Source organism: Oncorhynchus mykiss, chromosome 19 (genome assembly GCF_013265735.2).
Source record: "Oncorhynchus mykiss isolate Arlee chromosome 19, USDA_OmykA_1.1, whole genome shotgun sequence".
Taxonomy (NCBI): Eukaryota; Metazoa; Chordata; class Actinopteri; order Salmoniformes; family Salmonidae; genus Oncorhynchus; species Oncorhynchus mykiss.
This window is the reverse complement of record NC_048583.1, coordinates 11,532,259-11,548,312: the sequence shown is the minus strand read 5'-3', so window position 1 is coordinate 11,548,312 and position 16,054 is coordinate 11,532,259. Positions and strand designations below refer to the sequence as shown.

Genomic DNA, 16,054 nt, shown 5'->3' with positions numbered 1-16,054 from the left:
GAGTTGAACTCTCAAAGACAAAGGTGCTGACACGTTTGATGTAGTACTTCCCTCTGAAGGTTAATGCTTTGTGACAAACATCAGGTAAGGCAATAGCTGCACACACTTGACACACATTCCCGATAGGAAGACGTTCTACTAATGGATGAATGAAACTAGTGAAAGACTGATATCAATTCAGTACAGTAAATCACAACTAATATCCCTGAAAAGCTTAAAATAGAAATTAGGATGGTAAGAAAAAAATGTCAGATACATTTTGTTGGATGAATGTATATCTATAACCATGACTATGGAAGCAGTTTATATTTACAAATGAGAGGCAGACGTGAAATGTGTGAATTACTTCATAGTGGATATAGTGTGGATACACTAGGACAAGGCATCTGAGAAGACTATAGAGGCTGTTAGTGTTAATGCCACAGTGAGACACCGCTTCATGCTTCAAAAACTGTACTATAGGTTCGAAGACCGTATTCAAGCATGTGCAAACCAATGATGTACAGTACCAGTCAAAAGTATTGACACCTACTCACAAAGGGTTTTTCTTGTGGGCAAAGCTGTCAAAGGTGGCTACTTTGAAGAATCCGTGTGTTATTTCATAGTTTTGTCTTCACTATTAATCTACAATGTAGAAAAGTTATTTTTTGTATTTTTTTATTTTTTTATAAAGAAAAACCCTTGAGGGAGTGGTACTGTATATAAATCAATCATTGGTGCAAACCAGTATTTTGTGTAAGTTTCAGTTTAAAAGCTACATATATAAATAATACTTTGAATGTTTTCGTAGCAACAACTAAAACCCTTGGTAAATGATTAACGAGCTTGTAGTGACATCACCCAGGTGCTATTATAGAACACGTATACTGGTAAAATCTCACCAGCTTTTGAACTTGAAAGTCCGGACCCATTAAAATGAGGGGTCACACTAAAATAAGGTATTGAGGTACTGTACTTTACCATTATGACTCAGTAGTACAATACAGATACAAGAAAAGATATCTTAAGTGTCATGAGACCCTTACGAAAGCTTATGAACATTCTTCGAGCTGTCATTGACAGAGGTCCATCTGCATCAACCCTGGTGGACGAATGACTCACTACAATATTTCTTAATTAACGTGTGCTTTTTCATCGCTTGCTTTAATTTGGTCTTGTGCGGATTAGCCAAATATCGTCTGTAGGGGAAACGTAGCCGAGGCCATACTTGGTTCCTGCCAAACTGTGTTTGGTATAACGTGCATTCAGAGACCCCATTGGAGGATTTTAGCGATGACGCTAAGCTAGGTGATAACGACAAGGTCGTCTGTAACCGAGTCTGTTGGCTCGTTGGTGGTGTTTCCGGGCTCTGGAGCTTGTCTACCATCGTCTTCCCTCTCCTCTCCATCTCCCTCTCCAATCCACTGAGCATTGCTGAGCCCGGCGGGGGCTGACAGGGAGTGGGGCGTTTGGGTTTTGCCCAGGCCCTGGTACCGACCCATGGGGGACGCCGGGTTGGACAAGGTCTCCGTGGGACCGATGGCGTCCAGGGAGCCTGGAGAAAGCAAGCCTGAGCGCTCACCGTCGTCCTCCGCCTCACCAAAATAGGTCTTCCTAGTTCGGCCCATAACCGTTCTCCCTGTATCAGGAAATAAATGTTTGAAGATTTGAGAATGGCAATACACTCACATAATAAGGAAATCTATCAAAGTCTTGAAGATTTTGCGGGTAGCCATTTTCTATTCTCTCATGACATTCTATGAACATAAATCGAGTAGCTAGCCAACGCACTTGGTTCTGAGAGGAAACCTTGTCAAACAAAGTTCTTAACAGTGGCTTCTTTGATTCCATCCATGCACGACTGCTATTGAGTCAAGCCAAATGGGATGAGAACTAACCGACGTTGCGGACTTGCTCAGAGATGTCAGCCCTGACGTCAGAGATGTCCCACATGGCCAGGAAGGAGTCGAAGCAGGATCCCTCCTCAGCCTCCTGGATGTAGGGCTTGTAGGTGAAGCTGAAGTGGTGGGCGATGGCCGCCAGGAACATCTCCACACAGATGATGAAGTCCTGGATGAAGTATGGATGAAAGCTTGACTGTATAGCAAAGCAAGTCTATTCTCAAATCTAGTGAAGTTATTTAGAAGTCTTGCACAGGATAGAAGTCCTTGAGATGAATCATCTCGTTTTCTAGGGGCTTGAGACCACAAGCCTCAACAGATATTACCTTATACCAAACAAGTCATTGTACAACTGCATTACTACAGCATTATGTAGCATTGTAGTAAAAGTGTTACTATGGCGTTATACAGTGTTGGTATTGTCTTGTATTACCTGTAGGCCTGTAGCTACAGCCTCCACACTGTCCCAGTCCCACGTGTGTCTCTCTGAGATCACTCCAACCTTGACCAGGAGAGCGATGAACGCAGCTTGCCTAAGATAGATTCCAGACAACAGAGTGGAAATAATCAATCCTCTACACTGCAGCCAACACAGAACGCATTAACCCAATTACTGGCTATAATCCACACAGCTTTAAAACATACTTTGTTAACAAGTCCTACACATGCAATTCTGAAAAGAAGTTGTATAAGAAATACAAAATGGGCAGCCAAAACTGTGTTACTTTAATGGATAACAATGCTAGATCCATGAATAGCAGACACATTGACTGGTATACAAATATGTTATTAATCATGGAGGTCGATGGCCCGGTCCCAGATCTGTTTGTGCTATGTCAATGGCTTGACATTGACCACAGGAGTTGGCAAGACAGCACAAACAGATCTGGAACCAGGCTAGGAGGTAGATGCAGGTGATCCAAAATGGCAGCCCCAAAAAAAGCACTCACCAGAAGGAGACGAACACCACCATTTTGACACACAGGAACTTCCCCACTGGTCTGATGGGGGCCAGTTCCTCTCTTAGGGCCTTGTAGAACAGGACCAAACAGTACATGGCAAACTGGGAGAGAGAGGAGAGAGAATGATAGAGAAAGAGACCACATACTGACTGCTAAATATTTAATAATGTTATCTTTGTGGTGGTGGTATGGTGACAGGAAGTTTACAGCAATGTGGAGACAAGTGTGAAAAATGCAGAACCTACCAGTTGCGACATATTGTTGAATATCACCAGGTACGTCCATGCATTGGTTGAGCTGAAGTTACCTTCATCATACACACCACAGAGCTGACATATCCTACAGGATAGTGAATGGAGACATGTGATATGACTTGATACCAAAAGTGAATGTATATGTGGTGAGTGTTAGGGAATAGGTTAGGTAGTTTAGACTGCACCCTACAGCCCACTTCCACACCCCAGTCCCCCAAGGGGTGGCAGCTTGGGAGCCGTAAGGCTGCTGGTTGATTTGGTGGCCATGATACTTTTTTTATTTTAAAAATCTTTAGGTTTGGGCATGTCTTTGGTATTTTTCCTTTTTTGTACATATTTATGTTTTGTCACTATCTGAACAAATGATCATCTATCTGCTTGGACTGGCCGACCCAGAAGTCAAGAGAGACAGAGCTGGCCCTGGACCAAGTTAAGGTTGCTGTCTCTCTGGGCACATGTACATTCAACACTTAGACATATAACATATGTTCATCCTGAATGGAATGTGCAAAACACTTACAAGGCAATAACTGTTGTGACTGGTCTGACAACCGTGTACTGCAACACTCCCAGCTTGCATCTCAATAGCAATACCCTGCAATAGGAAAACACAGTACACATTATTAAGGAAAGACATTCACACAAAATGTTAGCTTTTTCCCACTATTAGTAACATCTTACTAATCACCAGCTTTGTTTTTCATGAATTTCTTCCATTTCTTAAAATTGATAACATCCTATGAAGAAAGATGTTGCAATACCTGTGGCTAAAATCACAGATGCAGAGCATTAGTTAAAATGCAGAGTAAACAAAACAGATGAGCCTAATGCTGTCTTTCTGTTCTTTAGGCTGGTGCATTTTTCCTCAAATGAGAACACGTTGTTCCACTTGCAAACACTTCTGGTTCTGTTCTTAATCAACTACAGGCAGACATGCTACATATTACTATTGTTGCCTGACTGGGGCTTGTTTGGAGCTGGCGAGTAGCAATGGAGACTTGGAGAGACTTCAAGCAGCCAAACAAACACCTTGAAGGTGAACCTTCTAGAAAGAGACTCAAAACGGAGGCCACACAGACTGGAGCCACTTTAACACCCAACTTCCTGTTTTGATTATGAGCGTGAAATATAAATGTATACTTAAAACACATCAATGTGGTAAAAAACTCATGTTATTAATCCTAAAATATCCATTCATAACACGTAAAACAAAGAAGTGGTAGTTTATTGCTGCACAAAAACATAGACCTTCATCCTAAAATGTAAACTCATAACACATGGTATGGATAATATTTTAGATCCTTATTAGCCTGGCTGATTGTGCAGTAATGACATAGATATTGATAGAGGACTCTAATGGCCAAAAGCCAGTTTTAGCATGAACAGCGCCATTAAGGACTTTCACCATTTTGAAGTAGTCAATTGAGTGGGACTTCCTATGGTTTAAGGAAGGATCACATAAATCCATCCAGGTCATAAGGAGGCATCAGCCAATTAATTATAAGTGATCAAAAATTCCATAACCGCATGTGGCAGTAAATTTGCAAACCTTGGCTTTATACCCGTTCAAACAACACATTCCAGGTGGCAGTATGGCCATTTAATTTTGTATACCAACTTGTAAAAGTAGTAGAAGAAAATTCACTACTTCAAAATGGAGATAAAATCAATGCCCTGCCCATGCTCCCACAGACATCCTAATGGGACAGATACAATGTTGCGTCCTCTATCGCTATGAGTAAAGCCAACCCCTACATTTGTTCTCATGCCAAACGCACAGCACTAACAGATCTGGTACATGGGGCCTGTTCATTATAGCACACATACACTTAAAGAACTACAAAAACTATAAAAGCAACAAACTCACTCTCCCATGGGCCATGCCGGGCAGCAGCAGAGGGGAGGAAGGTGTTTCTGCTGCTCCTGCACCTCCAGCATCAGTACCAGGCTGGGGTACTGGTTACCCATGGTTGAGAGAGAGAGAGAGAAATAAAGAAAAGAGAAGAATTACAGTGTGAGGATATTGAAATAAATGCAGGCTACTCAGTCTAGCCTGGGATCCAGATGTGTTTGTGCTAGACTTATGTTTGGCATAGGACAAAAAGTGGCCATGATTGGAATGTTAGAACAAACAGGTCTGGGATCATTCTCAGTGACAAGAATGTGTACCTGGTTTCCCAGGTAGTTGAGCAGGAAGATCATGAAGTTGTAGATGACGTATGCCTCGTAGCACTCCCTGCACGTGTCCACGTAGATGGCAATGCTGGGGTACTTCAACGCAATCCACTGTGTGAGAGAGAAAGGGAGAGGGTGGGAGAGGAAGACAAGGAGAGGAATGGGATCATAGATGGGCCATTACATTATCTCAATGATATGTTGCATGATAATAGTGAACACTTGAACACTTACACTGAAAAGTCAGTCAGGGAGTGAGGCATTTTTTTGTTTCTCTGTTTTGTTTTTCTAAAGGAGCTCTGTTCTCATTCTTTGGGAAGTAGGATAATGGAAATTGTGTGATAGGGGGAACACTGAGCGTAGCAGATGCTAATTGAAATGCCACGCTCATGTCAGGCACTTTTCAGTTTTACTACTACAGTGACTTCTGACTTCTGTCAAAGCTACAGTGACTTCTGTTAACTTATTTTGTCAAATATTTGTAACTTAACAATAAACCAATGTTGACTTTTAAAAACATCTAGCTACATGATCAAGAATTGAAGGCATTACTTACACTGTCCAGACTGTAAATGGGGACCATCCATAATATTCTGTAAAAAAAAAGGAGACGAGGTCATTCACAATCAGTTAGGTATTATTGTACATCCTTCAAGATAAAGACACAAACCCATGACGGTAATGAATTAACACTATCCTACAGCTGTGACAGAGTAGCCTTTCACTTACCTGATAATTGGCTTCTGTAGCTCTGGTTGAGTATAGTTTACAAGATGCTGCAGGATCCCCCATAGTGATATGGGTATGGTCATGAACACGAATATCCCAGCTATGAACCATGCTTTGTTATGGGTACCAACCTGAAAGGTATACATTATGTATATAATCAACATCCAAACAACAAAGCATGAACTAGGCTATTCAGTGTCAAGTAACGATATGATTGGTCTGCAATGATACCAACTGACCTCGGATTTCTGTAGTTCCCAGATGCACAGGGGTAGTAGGACGAGAAGCACAACCAGAAAGTATAGAAGAACGACCAGAGGCCGAATCCATCTCCTCCAGTTGCCACAAGTACAAGGCATATTTTTAATGGTAAGCTAGTTAGCCACAGCAAGTTAGCCAGCGTCCTACACTTACTATGTCAATGGGTGAGATTGCTGAAAACAAAGCTAATGCTAGCAAGCTAGCTAGCTAGCTAACAACTAGCTATTACCGCTGCCAGCTATAGCTTGGTATATAAGAGTTCGTTTCAAATGTGCTTTGGGAAGCATGAATACTGAACGATAATTTCCAAACACATTAACGTTAGCTGCTTTGCTAAACCAGAAATTGGTAGCTAGCTAGCTAACGTTAGTCAGCTGATCTCATGATTCACTATGTAAACAAACAATGAATCCACGCTGCATCCATTCCAAACGAAAGCTCTTGATAAAATTAATAACAAAAATGGATAATCTAATAAAATGCAACTGGTCAAAAACAACGCAGTTCTTGTATTAATAACGATCTATTCATTTCTAAAACTTCCTAAACATCAACATAAGTTTTACAGCGTAACTGATGGTTACTTCTTGTTGACGTTCTTGACAAATGCCGCCCATGCTTCAATCTGATTGGATATGGAAAAGATCTCAATACTTTCCATTGCTCACGATTACATTGGAAGGCTTAGGCACAGATGTAGTTCGGTTGATCTGCAATCTGAGTCCTCACGCAAGCTCCACTAGATGGCAATGCAAATCAATCATTCTCAGTATTTCACACAAGTGGAAAATGATAATTATTTAAATTACCAAAAGTTGTTAAGAATAACTCAACTGTATAAAATAATGACGAAGTATAAATGTGACATCCACTATGGAAACTCATTTTCATTGTCATGCTCCACATTGAACTAGCCTAACTTCTCACATGTATTCATAGAAAATACCACAAATATGCATTTGTTGAATATTATTTGTGTATCCTTTGCCTATATAAAAAAAACATACTGGAGTTGGCTTCTCTCTCTCTCTCTTATTTATATATATATATTTCTTTCTCTCTTTCCTTGCTGTTAAACATGTGGCCTGTGAATACATGGTTCTAATTAAGATTCTTAAGAAGTGAGAAATGGTGTGAGAGGATTAAGTCCAAAAGCTCCACTAATTCCTACAAAAGCTTTCAGAAAGGTGCAAGTCAGCACTAAATATTTAGTCAGGTGAAACCATTTGTCCAAAGAAAGATAACACAATGAAGACGAATGACAACAGGAAGGTTCTCACAAGGCCTTCATTTGAAAAACACAACGACCACCTGTGTATAGTCCTAGGATAACTATTTCAATACAGATCTGTTATCCTTTAGACAATTTAAATGGTTAAATAATGTCAGAGAAGCATCCGTTGCTCCGTTAATTAGAGTGGAGTAAATAGGCCACAGTCAATTAGGCTCTATTTTCTTTGTCCAATTGAAGGTTTTCAATTGATTTATTCCAGTTGAAACTTGTTTAGTTGAACATTAGGCTCCACATGGAATAGATTGAACCACAACAGAGAATGTGATCTGGGTCTAGCTCGGTGCAGGGAAGCAGAGAAAGTCAAGGATGTGGGATTTGAGTTTATGTTTACTAGAGATACTTGTTAACAAATTATAAGGAATGTGCTTGTTATTTTTTTAACGAATGTAGGTGCATTTACGGCAGTGAAGACAAGGACTGCATTTCTTACCACAGAGTGCAGATATCAGGGAAACTTCTCAATTTAAATATATTTATTGGAGTGACAATCTTCTTATACCTCAAAATGCAGTGGGGTTGAAGTGAAGGTCACTATACTTATTTCATGACTTGAAGCCAGTGCCGGGAACTAGGAACTGTTTTAATGTGTTGGCCTGATCTGCCATGTATCATTGGAGACCTGCTCTTTTAATAAACAACTTCTCTCAGTCACGAAACCAAGAATCCTGGAGAATGTGAAACAGACTAGTTTTATAACCCCTCTGAGGTCCGCTTCAATTACTCTCGCAACGGTGACGAGGAGTGAAATAATGTTTTACGCAGAGAAGGTTGTCGGCACAAACTTTTCCATGATGAGGGCAGATGGTGGGTTGAATTGACTAGGCTTGTAAAACAAAATAGTAATCTTTCTCCCTCATTGTTTGTTTAGTTCTGGGAATGAATTACAAGATTTCAAGGAGTTTTAGGCGTCTTGTTGCCAGCAGTTTGTTTCACGATAGCTGTTCTAACATTTTTCTAAAGGATTTTATACTCAAACAGCATTGAGTATGAAGAAAGTTATAGAAAGAGCCTAGGGAGGAGAAGTCTGACTATGAATCTCTCTCTCCTCTCTTTCGTTCAGTGTGTTTCCCTGTTTAATGAGTGGAGGCAGAACTTTCCTTTGTGTTGCACCATCCGTCCCCATCGTTTCACTAGCTACTTACTGCCCCACAGTCACAGAAATCACTTGTTGTTACCAGACAGATTGTTCATGAATTTTGAATTAATCCTTTTGGCTTTTATAAATTAGAAATGGTCTTTGCCACCACAGTCATGCGAGCGAGCTGGCGCCTTGGTGGGTTATAGCTTGGAGGGATTGCTATGCAAAATGGCATTAGGAACACAGCCATGTTAGGGCCGGGTAGGATAAACATGTGCTGTGTTTGATCAAACTGAAAACATATTTGAGCATAGACAATGTGACGTCGATAAGATCCCACTGAAGCATCATTTTACAGTGCACAATAAGGTTATTTGGATGGCACATAGAACTGTGGGAGGATTTGTTAAGAAATGTGAATGATCGGGGACAGTGGCACATTGGAAAATGTGTCTGGCGATGGATTAGAAGATTCTAGGTTCGACCCCTGGCTGTCTCGGCGCTGTATTTAAGGGCCTCCCGAGTGGCGCAGCGGTTTAATGCACTGCATCGCAGCCATCACTACAGACGCTGGTTTGATCCCGGGCTGAATCACAGCCGGCCGTGATCGGGAGTCTCATGGGACTGCAGGCTGACCTCGGTCGTCAGTTGAACAGTGTTTCCTCCGACACATTGGTGCGGCTGGCTTCCAGGTTAAGCAGGTGGGCGTTAATAAGCGAGGTTCGGTGGGTCATGTTTCGGGGGACGCATGACTCAACGGACTCGACCCATTCGAGCCCGTTGAGGAGTTGCAGCAATGAGACAAGATCGCAAAGGGGGTACAAAATATATACAGTGGCAAGAAAAAGTATGTGAACCCTTTGGTAATACCTGGATTTCTGCATAAATTTGATCTGATCTTCATCTAAGTCACAACAATAGACAAACACAGTCTGCTTAAATTAATAACACACAAACAATTATGCATTTTCTTGTCTTTATTCAACACACCGTATAAACATTCACAGTGCAGGGTGGGAAAAGTATGTGAACCCTTGGATTTAATAATCTCCTTTGGCACTAATAACCTCAACCAAAGTTTTCTGTGGTTGAGGATCAGACCTGCACAATGGTCAGGAGGAATTTTGGACCATTCCTCTTTACAAAACTGTTTCAGATCAGAAATATTCTTGGGATGTCTGGTGTGAACCGCTCTTTTGAGGTCATACCACAGCATCTCAATCGGGTTGAGGTCAGGACTGAGCCACTCCAGAAGGCATATTTTCTTCTGTTGAAGCCATTCTGTTGTTGATTTACTTCTGGGTTTTGGGTCGTTGTCCTGTTGCATCACCCAACTTCTGTTGAGGTTCAATTGGTGGACAGATAGCCTTACATTCGCATGAAAAATGTCTTGATAAACTTGGGAATTCATTTTTCTGTTGATGATAGCAAGCTGTCCAGGCACTGAGGCAGCAAAGCAGTCCCAAACCATGATGCTCCCCCCGCCATACTTTACAGTTGGGAAGAAGGTTTTGATGTTGGTGTGCTGTGACTTTTTTTCTCCACACATAGTGTTTTGTGTTCCTTCCAAACAACTCAACTGTAGTTTCATCTGTTCACTGAATATTTTGCCAGTAGCGCTGTGGAACATCCAGATGCTCTTTTGCTAACTTCAGACACGCAGCAATGGTTTTTTTGGACAGCATTGGCTTCTTCGCTGGTGTCCTCCCATGAACCCCATTCTTCTTAGTGTTTTACGTATCGTAGACTCGACTACAGAGATGTTAGCATGTTCCAGAGATTTCTTTAAGTCTTAGTTGACACTCTAAGATTATTTTTAACCTCATTGAGAATTCTGCGCCGTCATCTTTGCAGCAGTCAGTCATCTTTGCAGGATGACAACTCCTAGGGAGAGTAGCAACAGTGCTGAACTTTCCCCATTTATAGACAATTTGTCTTACTGTGGACTGATGAACATCAAGGCTTTTAGAGATACTTTTGTAACCCTTTCCAGCTTTATGCAAGTCAACAAGTCTTAATCTTGCGTCTTCGGAGATCTATTTTGTTCGAGGCATGGTTCACATCTGGCAATGCTTCCTGTGAATAGCAAACGCACATTTTGTGAGTGTTTTTTTATAGGGCAGGGCAGCTTTAACCAACATCTCCATTCTCGTCTCAATGATTGTACTCCAGGTTAGCAGACTCCTGACTCCCAATTAGCTTTTGGAGAAGTCATTAGCCTAGGTGTTCACACACTTTTTCCAACCTACACTGTGAATGTGTAAATGATGTATTCAATATGGACAACACAGAAAGTATTGTATTTTTCTTATTAGTTTAAGCAGACTGTGTTTGTCTGTTGTTGTGACTTAGATGAAGATCAGATCAAATTTTTTGACCAATTTATGCAGAAATCCAGATAATTCAAAAGGGTTCACATACTTTATCTTGCCACGGTATATTTTGGAATGAATTGAACAGGTCTTGTTACTTAGTTACAAAACATCTGAGTAGGAGAGCTGATCTAGGACCAGGTCTCCTTTGTCCATCTAATCCTACTCATTATGATCTGAAAATTAACACTGATACTAGATCAGCAGTCTTACTCCGAGATGCTTTATGAATATGGGCCCTGCGAAGTTACGGAAAAGCAATGTATGCAGAGGTGGAGCCATACTGTCTGATTGTTGACTGGCACCAAGTGATACAGTATCAGCCAAAGTGCACCGCCCTCATCAGGGGAATACACAAGTCTGCAATTATTCAGAGATTATTTATTTATCTTAATACATCTGCCTACGGTCTGTGTGTTAGCAAGTGTTCAAATTCACCCAGGGAACTTACTTCAGCTGTGCTGTTTCTTCTCCTGAACAATAACTAACAGATTGGAATAGAATAGATTTTTAGCCTGACCTACAAAGTGTTCCAGATTAGAATGATATGCATTCAGACCATTTTATACATACAGTATGTATTGGCCTATATGAAAACAAAGCAAAGTTATATCGTTATATGAAACAGACATTCATATTTCTAATCACGAAAATGCGTCATCATTCATCCTGTTTTCTGTCAATTTTCTGGATCCGGTCCCTGTAGACTGATATTTCTGGATGCTGTGTGTTTCTGAGATCACTTGCATGAAAGATGAGGTCACCCATACACCTCCTGAAATAGCCCAAAATAGCCTTACAAGCTGATTGGCTGAAAGAGTAGGCCTCTAACATGATGAACCAATAATATCTCCCAGACCATATCATTATCCAATCATCAATCCAGTTTGATACAGTTTCTACTGGTTCCAGGTTACTCTGTATGGCAGAACTCCACGGCGTGTTAGTGATATTATTCTGTGATTGAGGGGGATACTTGAGAGGAAATGCAGAGCTAAGTCGATGTCTGACCTGACTATTACGGCATGAGGTAGGATTGACCCTGAAGTGTGATGTGCTTGTTTGGACTCAACACCAATCCATTACCTCAGTACTAAACCTGGGTTAAAATAGTATTTGAAATCTTTCAAATAATTTAGCTTGGTTTGATTGAGCTGGCCTGGTACAACGAAATCAAATGTAATAGTCCCAAAAGTGCCAACCCCTGCCTTCTGTCTTTTTAGGCAGACTAAAGCCGCTAAAAGTATTTGAAATCATTTCAAATACTTTAGTGTTGGCTTTTGTCAACCTAAAAAGCCGGAAGGCAGGGGTTGGCACTTTTGTGACTATTCCATTTATACAGACAGACCTGGGTTCAAATAGTATTTGAAATCATTTCAAATACTTTTTGCGTTAGCTTTAGTCAGCCTAAAAAGCCAGAAGGCAGGGGTTGGCACCTTTGGGACTATTCCATTTGGTTTCAAATCATTTCGCTGGGCTTGATTTATCTGGCCTGGCACAACGAAACCAAATGGAATTGTTTCAAATACTATTTGAACCCAGGTCTGTCAGTACATCTGTGTAATGCTGAGAGACAAGTAGAGAAGCCTGACAAAGGGCACAGGCTATTATTAAAGTCTATGGTGGTATGTTTCAGAATAGCTATTCTCTTCTTGCATCTGTCTGTAGCCATTGATGTTTACTTAGAACTCAGTTGGTGATTGAGTTGTTGATGTTGTGAAATCTAGCTAGTATAAGGATTTCAACAGTTGCATCACGTTTTATCTTAATTCCTTACTCTGTGTACACAGTATGTAGCGAATACAATGGCCTAATTAAGAATGAACAACGTACAACCCATTATAATCTATTCAATTAAGATTGACTTTATTTAACATTTATCCTAGCTTAAAACCATAGTGCATCTTCCCAAAGTATCTCTTCACAATTTTCTCAGCTCCCTTTCAAAACTCATAGACTTTCTCATTATCGACCCACCATAGTTCGGGATATGTAGTCCATCTAGTCCTCACTGTTATTGTGTTGTATGCATCTTAAGTCTGAGTGGCAGCTGAGAGCATGGGTTTAAATTCTGCTGAATAAAGAGAGACAGACATTGTTCTTCAGCAGAGAACAGCCTGCACTGTATAATAACCCTCTGATGCCTCTCTCCACACACACACACACACACACACACACACACACACACACACACACACACACACACACACACACACACACACACACACACACACACACTTAACCCTCCAATGCCTTGTCATTCGTGAACAGTGTTTGGCCTTCAACATTAAGGACTTGGCTCTGTTCACCATGTTCTATATAGAGGAGCCTCTTTGGCCCTTTTGAGGTCCTCTGTTTTTTGCCTTTGAGCTTTATTCATTACACTGCTGGCAACAACCAAGTTTCCCACCAAATTCCACAGACCTAAAACCATCCTCTCTCGCTTTTTCTCTATTGCACTCTCACTTTCTATCTTGTGCTCTCTGTCTCTCTCTCTATCTCTCTCTCTGTCTCTCTCTCTGTCTCTCTCTCTGTCTCTCTCTCTCTCTGTCTCTCTCTCTGTCTCTCTCTATCTCTGTCTCTCTGTCGCTCTCTCTCTGTCTCTCTCTGTCTCTCTCTCTATGTCTCTCTCTCTCTCTGTCTCTCTGTCTCTCTCTCTCTCTCTCTCTCTGTCTCTCTCTCTCTCTGTCTCTCTCTCTCTGTCTCTCTATCTCTGTCTCTCTCTCTCTCTCATGGTCGTGCCTTTTGAGTCTCATGTTATTTTTTCATCATCCATTTCATAAAAGCCAGACATTTTTATTTTCTTCAACCACAGTTGTGAGAGGAATTCAGTGTTTTCAAGCTTACTGGAAAGAGACAAAAAAAAAAGTTTTGCAATGAATATGGAACACTTTCATAAGGATCATGACTTAGAATGACCTGTAATCACCAACCCACTGAAACAAGTAACAAATTAGCTCTTAACACATCTATGACACTGACATTACTATTGGTTTTGGGGCAGAAATGATTTTGGCTCAAAATATTTTGGTCTGAAATCAAGAATCTAAACATTTAAAATACTTTGTTTCCTTTTCTGTCTCCCTCTCCTCCAACCCTAGCCACTCAGCCCCTACCCAGATGGTCAAGCGGCATCACAATCTTTGCTTTCTCTCCCACTACTCTCTCCTCTTCTAACCTATCATCTCTCCCTTCTGCTAAATCATTCTCCCTCCTGTCTCCTGATTCTGCCTCTTCGACACTATTCTCTTCCCTTTTCTGCATCCTATGACTTGCACCGTCTCCTTTCCTCCCGGCCGACTCGGCCCTCCCCTCCTGCTCCGTAGAGGAAAATGGAGGAACACTTTTGGAGGACCTATCATCCTTTCACTCCCTCTTCTCTACCTTCTCTTCCTCTGTATCCACTGACTTCTTTCTCCCCTCCCGCTCCAGATGAAATCCTGCGACTAGTGATGTCTGGCCGCCCGACAACCTGCCCGCTCGACCCCATCCCTCCTCCCTTCTCCAGACCATCTCTGGAGATCTTCTCCCATTCCTCACTTCCCTCATCAACTCATCTCTGACGATCTTCTTCAACCTATCCAGTCAGGCTTCAAAGACGGGTCACTCAACCAAGACTGCTTTTCTCTGTGTCACGGAGGCTCTCTGCAATGCCAAAGCTGACTCTCTCTCCTCTGTTCTCATCCTCCTAGATCTATCTGCTGCCTTCGACACCGTCAGATCCTCCTCTCCACCCTCTCGCTGCTGGGCCTCTCAGGCTCTACACACTCTTGGATTACATCCTATCTGGCAGGCTGCTCCTACCAGGTGACGTGGAGAGGATCTGTGTCTGCACAACGCAGTCTCACTACTGGTGTCCCCCAAGGCTCGGTTCTAGGCCCTCTCCTCCTCTAAGTCATTCGGCTCCGTCACTAAGTCATTCGGCTCCATCATATCCTCACATGGTCTCTCCTATCATTGCTGTGCTCATGACACTCAGCTACTTTTCTTCTTCCCCCTTTCTGACACCCAGGTGGCGACAAGCATCTCGGCGTGCCTGGCAGATATCTCAGCTTGGATGTCGGCCCACCATTTCAAGCTCAAAGTAGACATGACGGAGATCTTAAGATGAATGCAACCACTGTAAGTCGCTCTGGATAAGAGCGTCTGCTAAATGACTAAAATGCTAAAATGACAATCTTGATTTAAAAAAAGATATCGGTCACAATGTTTAGGTTGTCTAAGAAGATTACATGGTGTTCACTTTAAATGTCCAACACAACCTTGTAACTAAAGCCATTGCACTGATCTCAAGCAAAGAGTTGAGATCCTGCAGATTTGATTAAAGTCGTTCTCCATTCTTCTTTTCACCAAATTTTTCACCTGTTTACTTAACAAAAGGCACATCTCAATAGGTGGTCCAGGAATCCTCTTTTGTTCTCTATGGCTCCTCAAGAAAGGGGAGAGGCCAATGACATCACATCGCCCCATCAGGCCAACTCCTTGAAGTTTTAAATTTTGTCTAGAAAACACTATATTTCTCAATGTGTACTTTACTGTATTTATACTTGGGATATAGCTTTTCAACAGTAAACATTCTGAAATCGCTGGAGGACGTCTTTAAGTTAACAAGACAAGTTATGTTTAACAGCTCCTCTATTTGGGAGCTCTGATAACAGTCACTCATATGGGCTGGCTTGATTACGTTCCCTCTCTCCAAGCAATTCAGTTCACATCCTCTCAGTTGACATGGTAACCCTGAGGGCGGTGTTGCCAAGCAACAAGCAAGCAGGTCACAGTGCACTTCAAATCACTCCCAGACCGGCTTGTGTTTCCTTCCCACAGACACTAAGAAAATAAAAACGAGTCCCCTTATCCTCTCAGAAAGAGAAGAGTATTTCTATGACAGTACAAAGTTCATGACTCCTCAGTAAAGCAACGCGAGAGGTCATCCAAAGTAATTATATGTCATGCATATCAATGTAAACTGTATAACTCCTTAGTAATGCCATGTTAAATGTTCTCATGCTTACAAATGCCGACGTTAGTCTCTCCTTAGTAAATGCAAGG

General features: G+C 41.6%; 1 protein-coding gene and 1 long non-coding RNA gene across 2 annotated transcripts; one reads left to right on the top strand and one right to left on the bottom strand.

Annotated features, from left to right (window-relative positions):
* Positions 1-640: 640 nt before the first annotated feature.
* On the bottom strand, positions 641-6,892 carry LOC110497373 (transmembrane protein 184C). The gene is made up of 11 exons (XM_021573449.2): positions 6,240-6,892; positions 6,001-6,131; positions 5,828-5,864; positions 5,266-5,382; positions 4,964-5,052; positions 3,617-3,691; positions 3,088-3,181; positions 2,831-2,943; positions 2,314-2,413; positions 1,878-2,049; positions 641-1,618 (listed from the first exon to the last, which is right to left on the bottom strand). The coding sequence occupies exons 1-11, from the start codon at positions 6,357-6,359 to the stop codon at positions 1,284-1,286; spliced, it is 1,383 nt and encodes a 460-aa protein (XP_021429124.2). The 5' UTR covers positions 6,360-6,892; the 3' UTR covers positions 641-1,283.
* LOC118941455 lies at positions 6,240-16,049 on the top strand. Its single transcript, XR_005037660.1, has 3 exons — positions 6,240-6,369; positions 14,698-14,812; positions 15,018-16,049. It is a non-coding gene; the product is annotated as an uncharacterized LOC118941455 (long non-coding RNA).
* Positions 16,050-16,054: the final 5 nt, after the last annotated feature.

Bases quoted from the DNA above. Each gene is read 5' to 3' on its own strand.
- LOC110497373 (XM_021573449.2), bottom strand. From the start codon at position 6,359: ATGCCTTGTACTTGTGGCAACTGGAGGAGATGGATTCGGCCTCTGGTC. The intron at 5,383-5,827 runs GTAAGTAATGCC...TCTCTCACACAG, and splicing joins CCATTTACAGTCTGGACAGT to TGGATTGCGTTGAAGTACCC. The intron at 1,619-1,877 runs GTTAGTTCTCAT...TTCCTGATACAG, and splicing joins TGAGCAAGTCCGCAACGTCG to GGAGAACGGTTATGGGCCGA.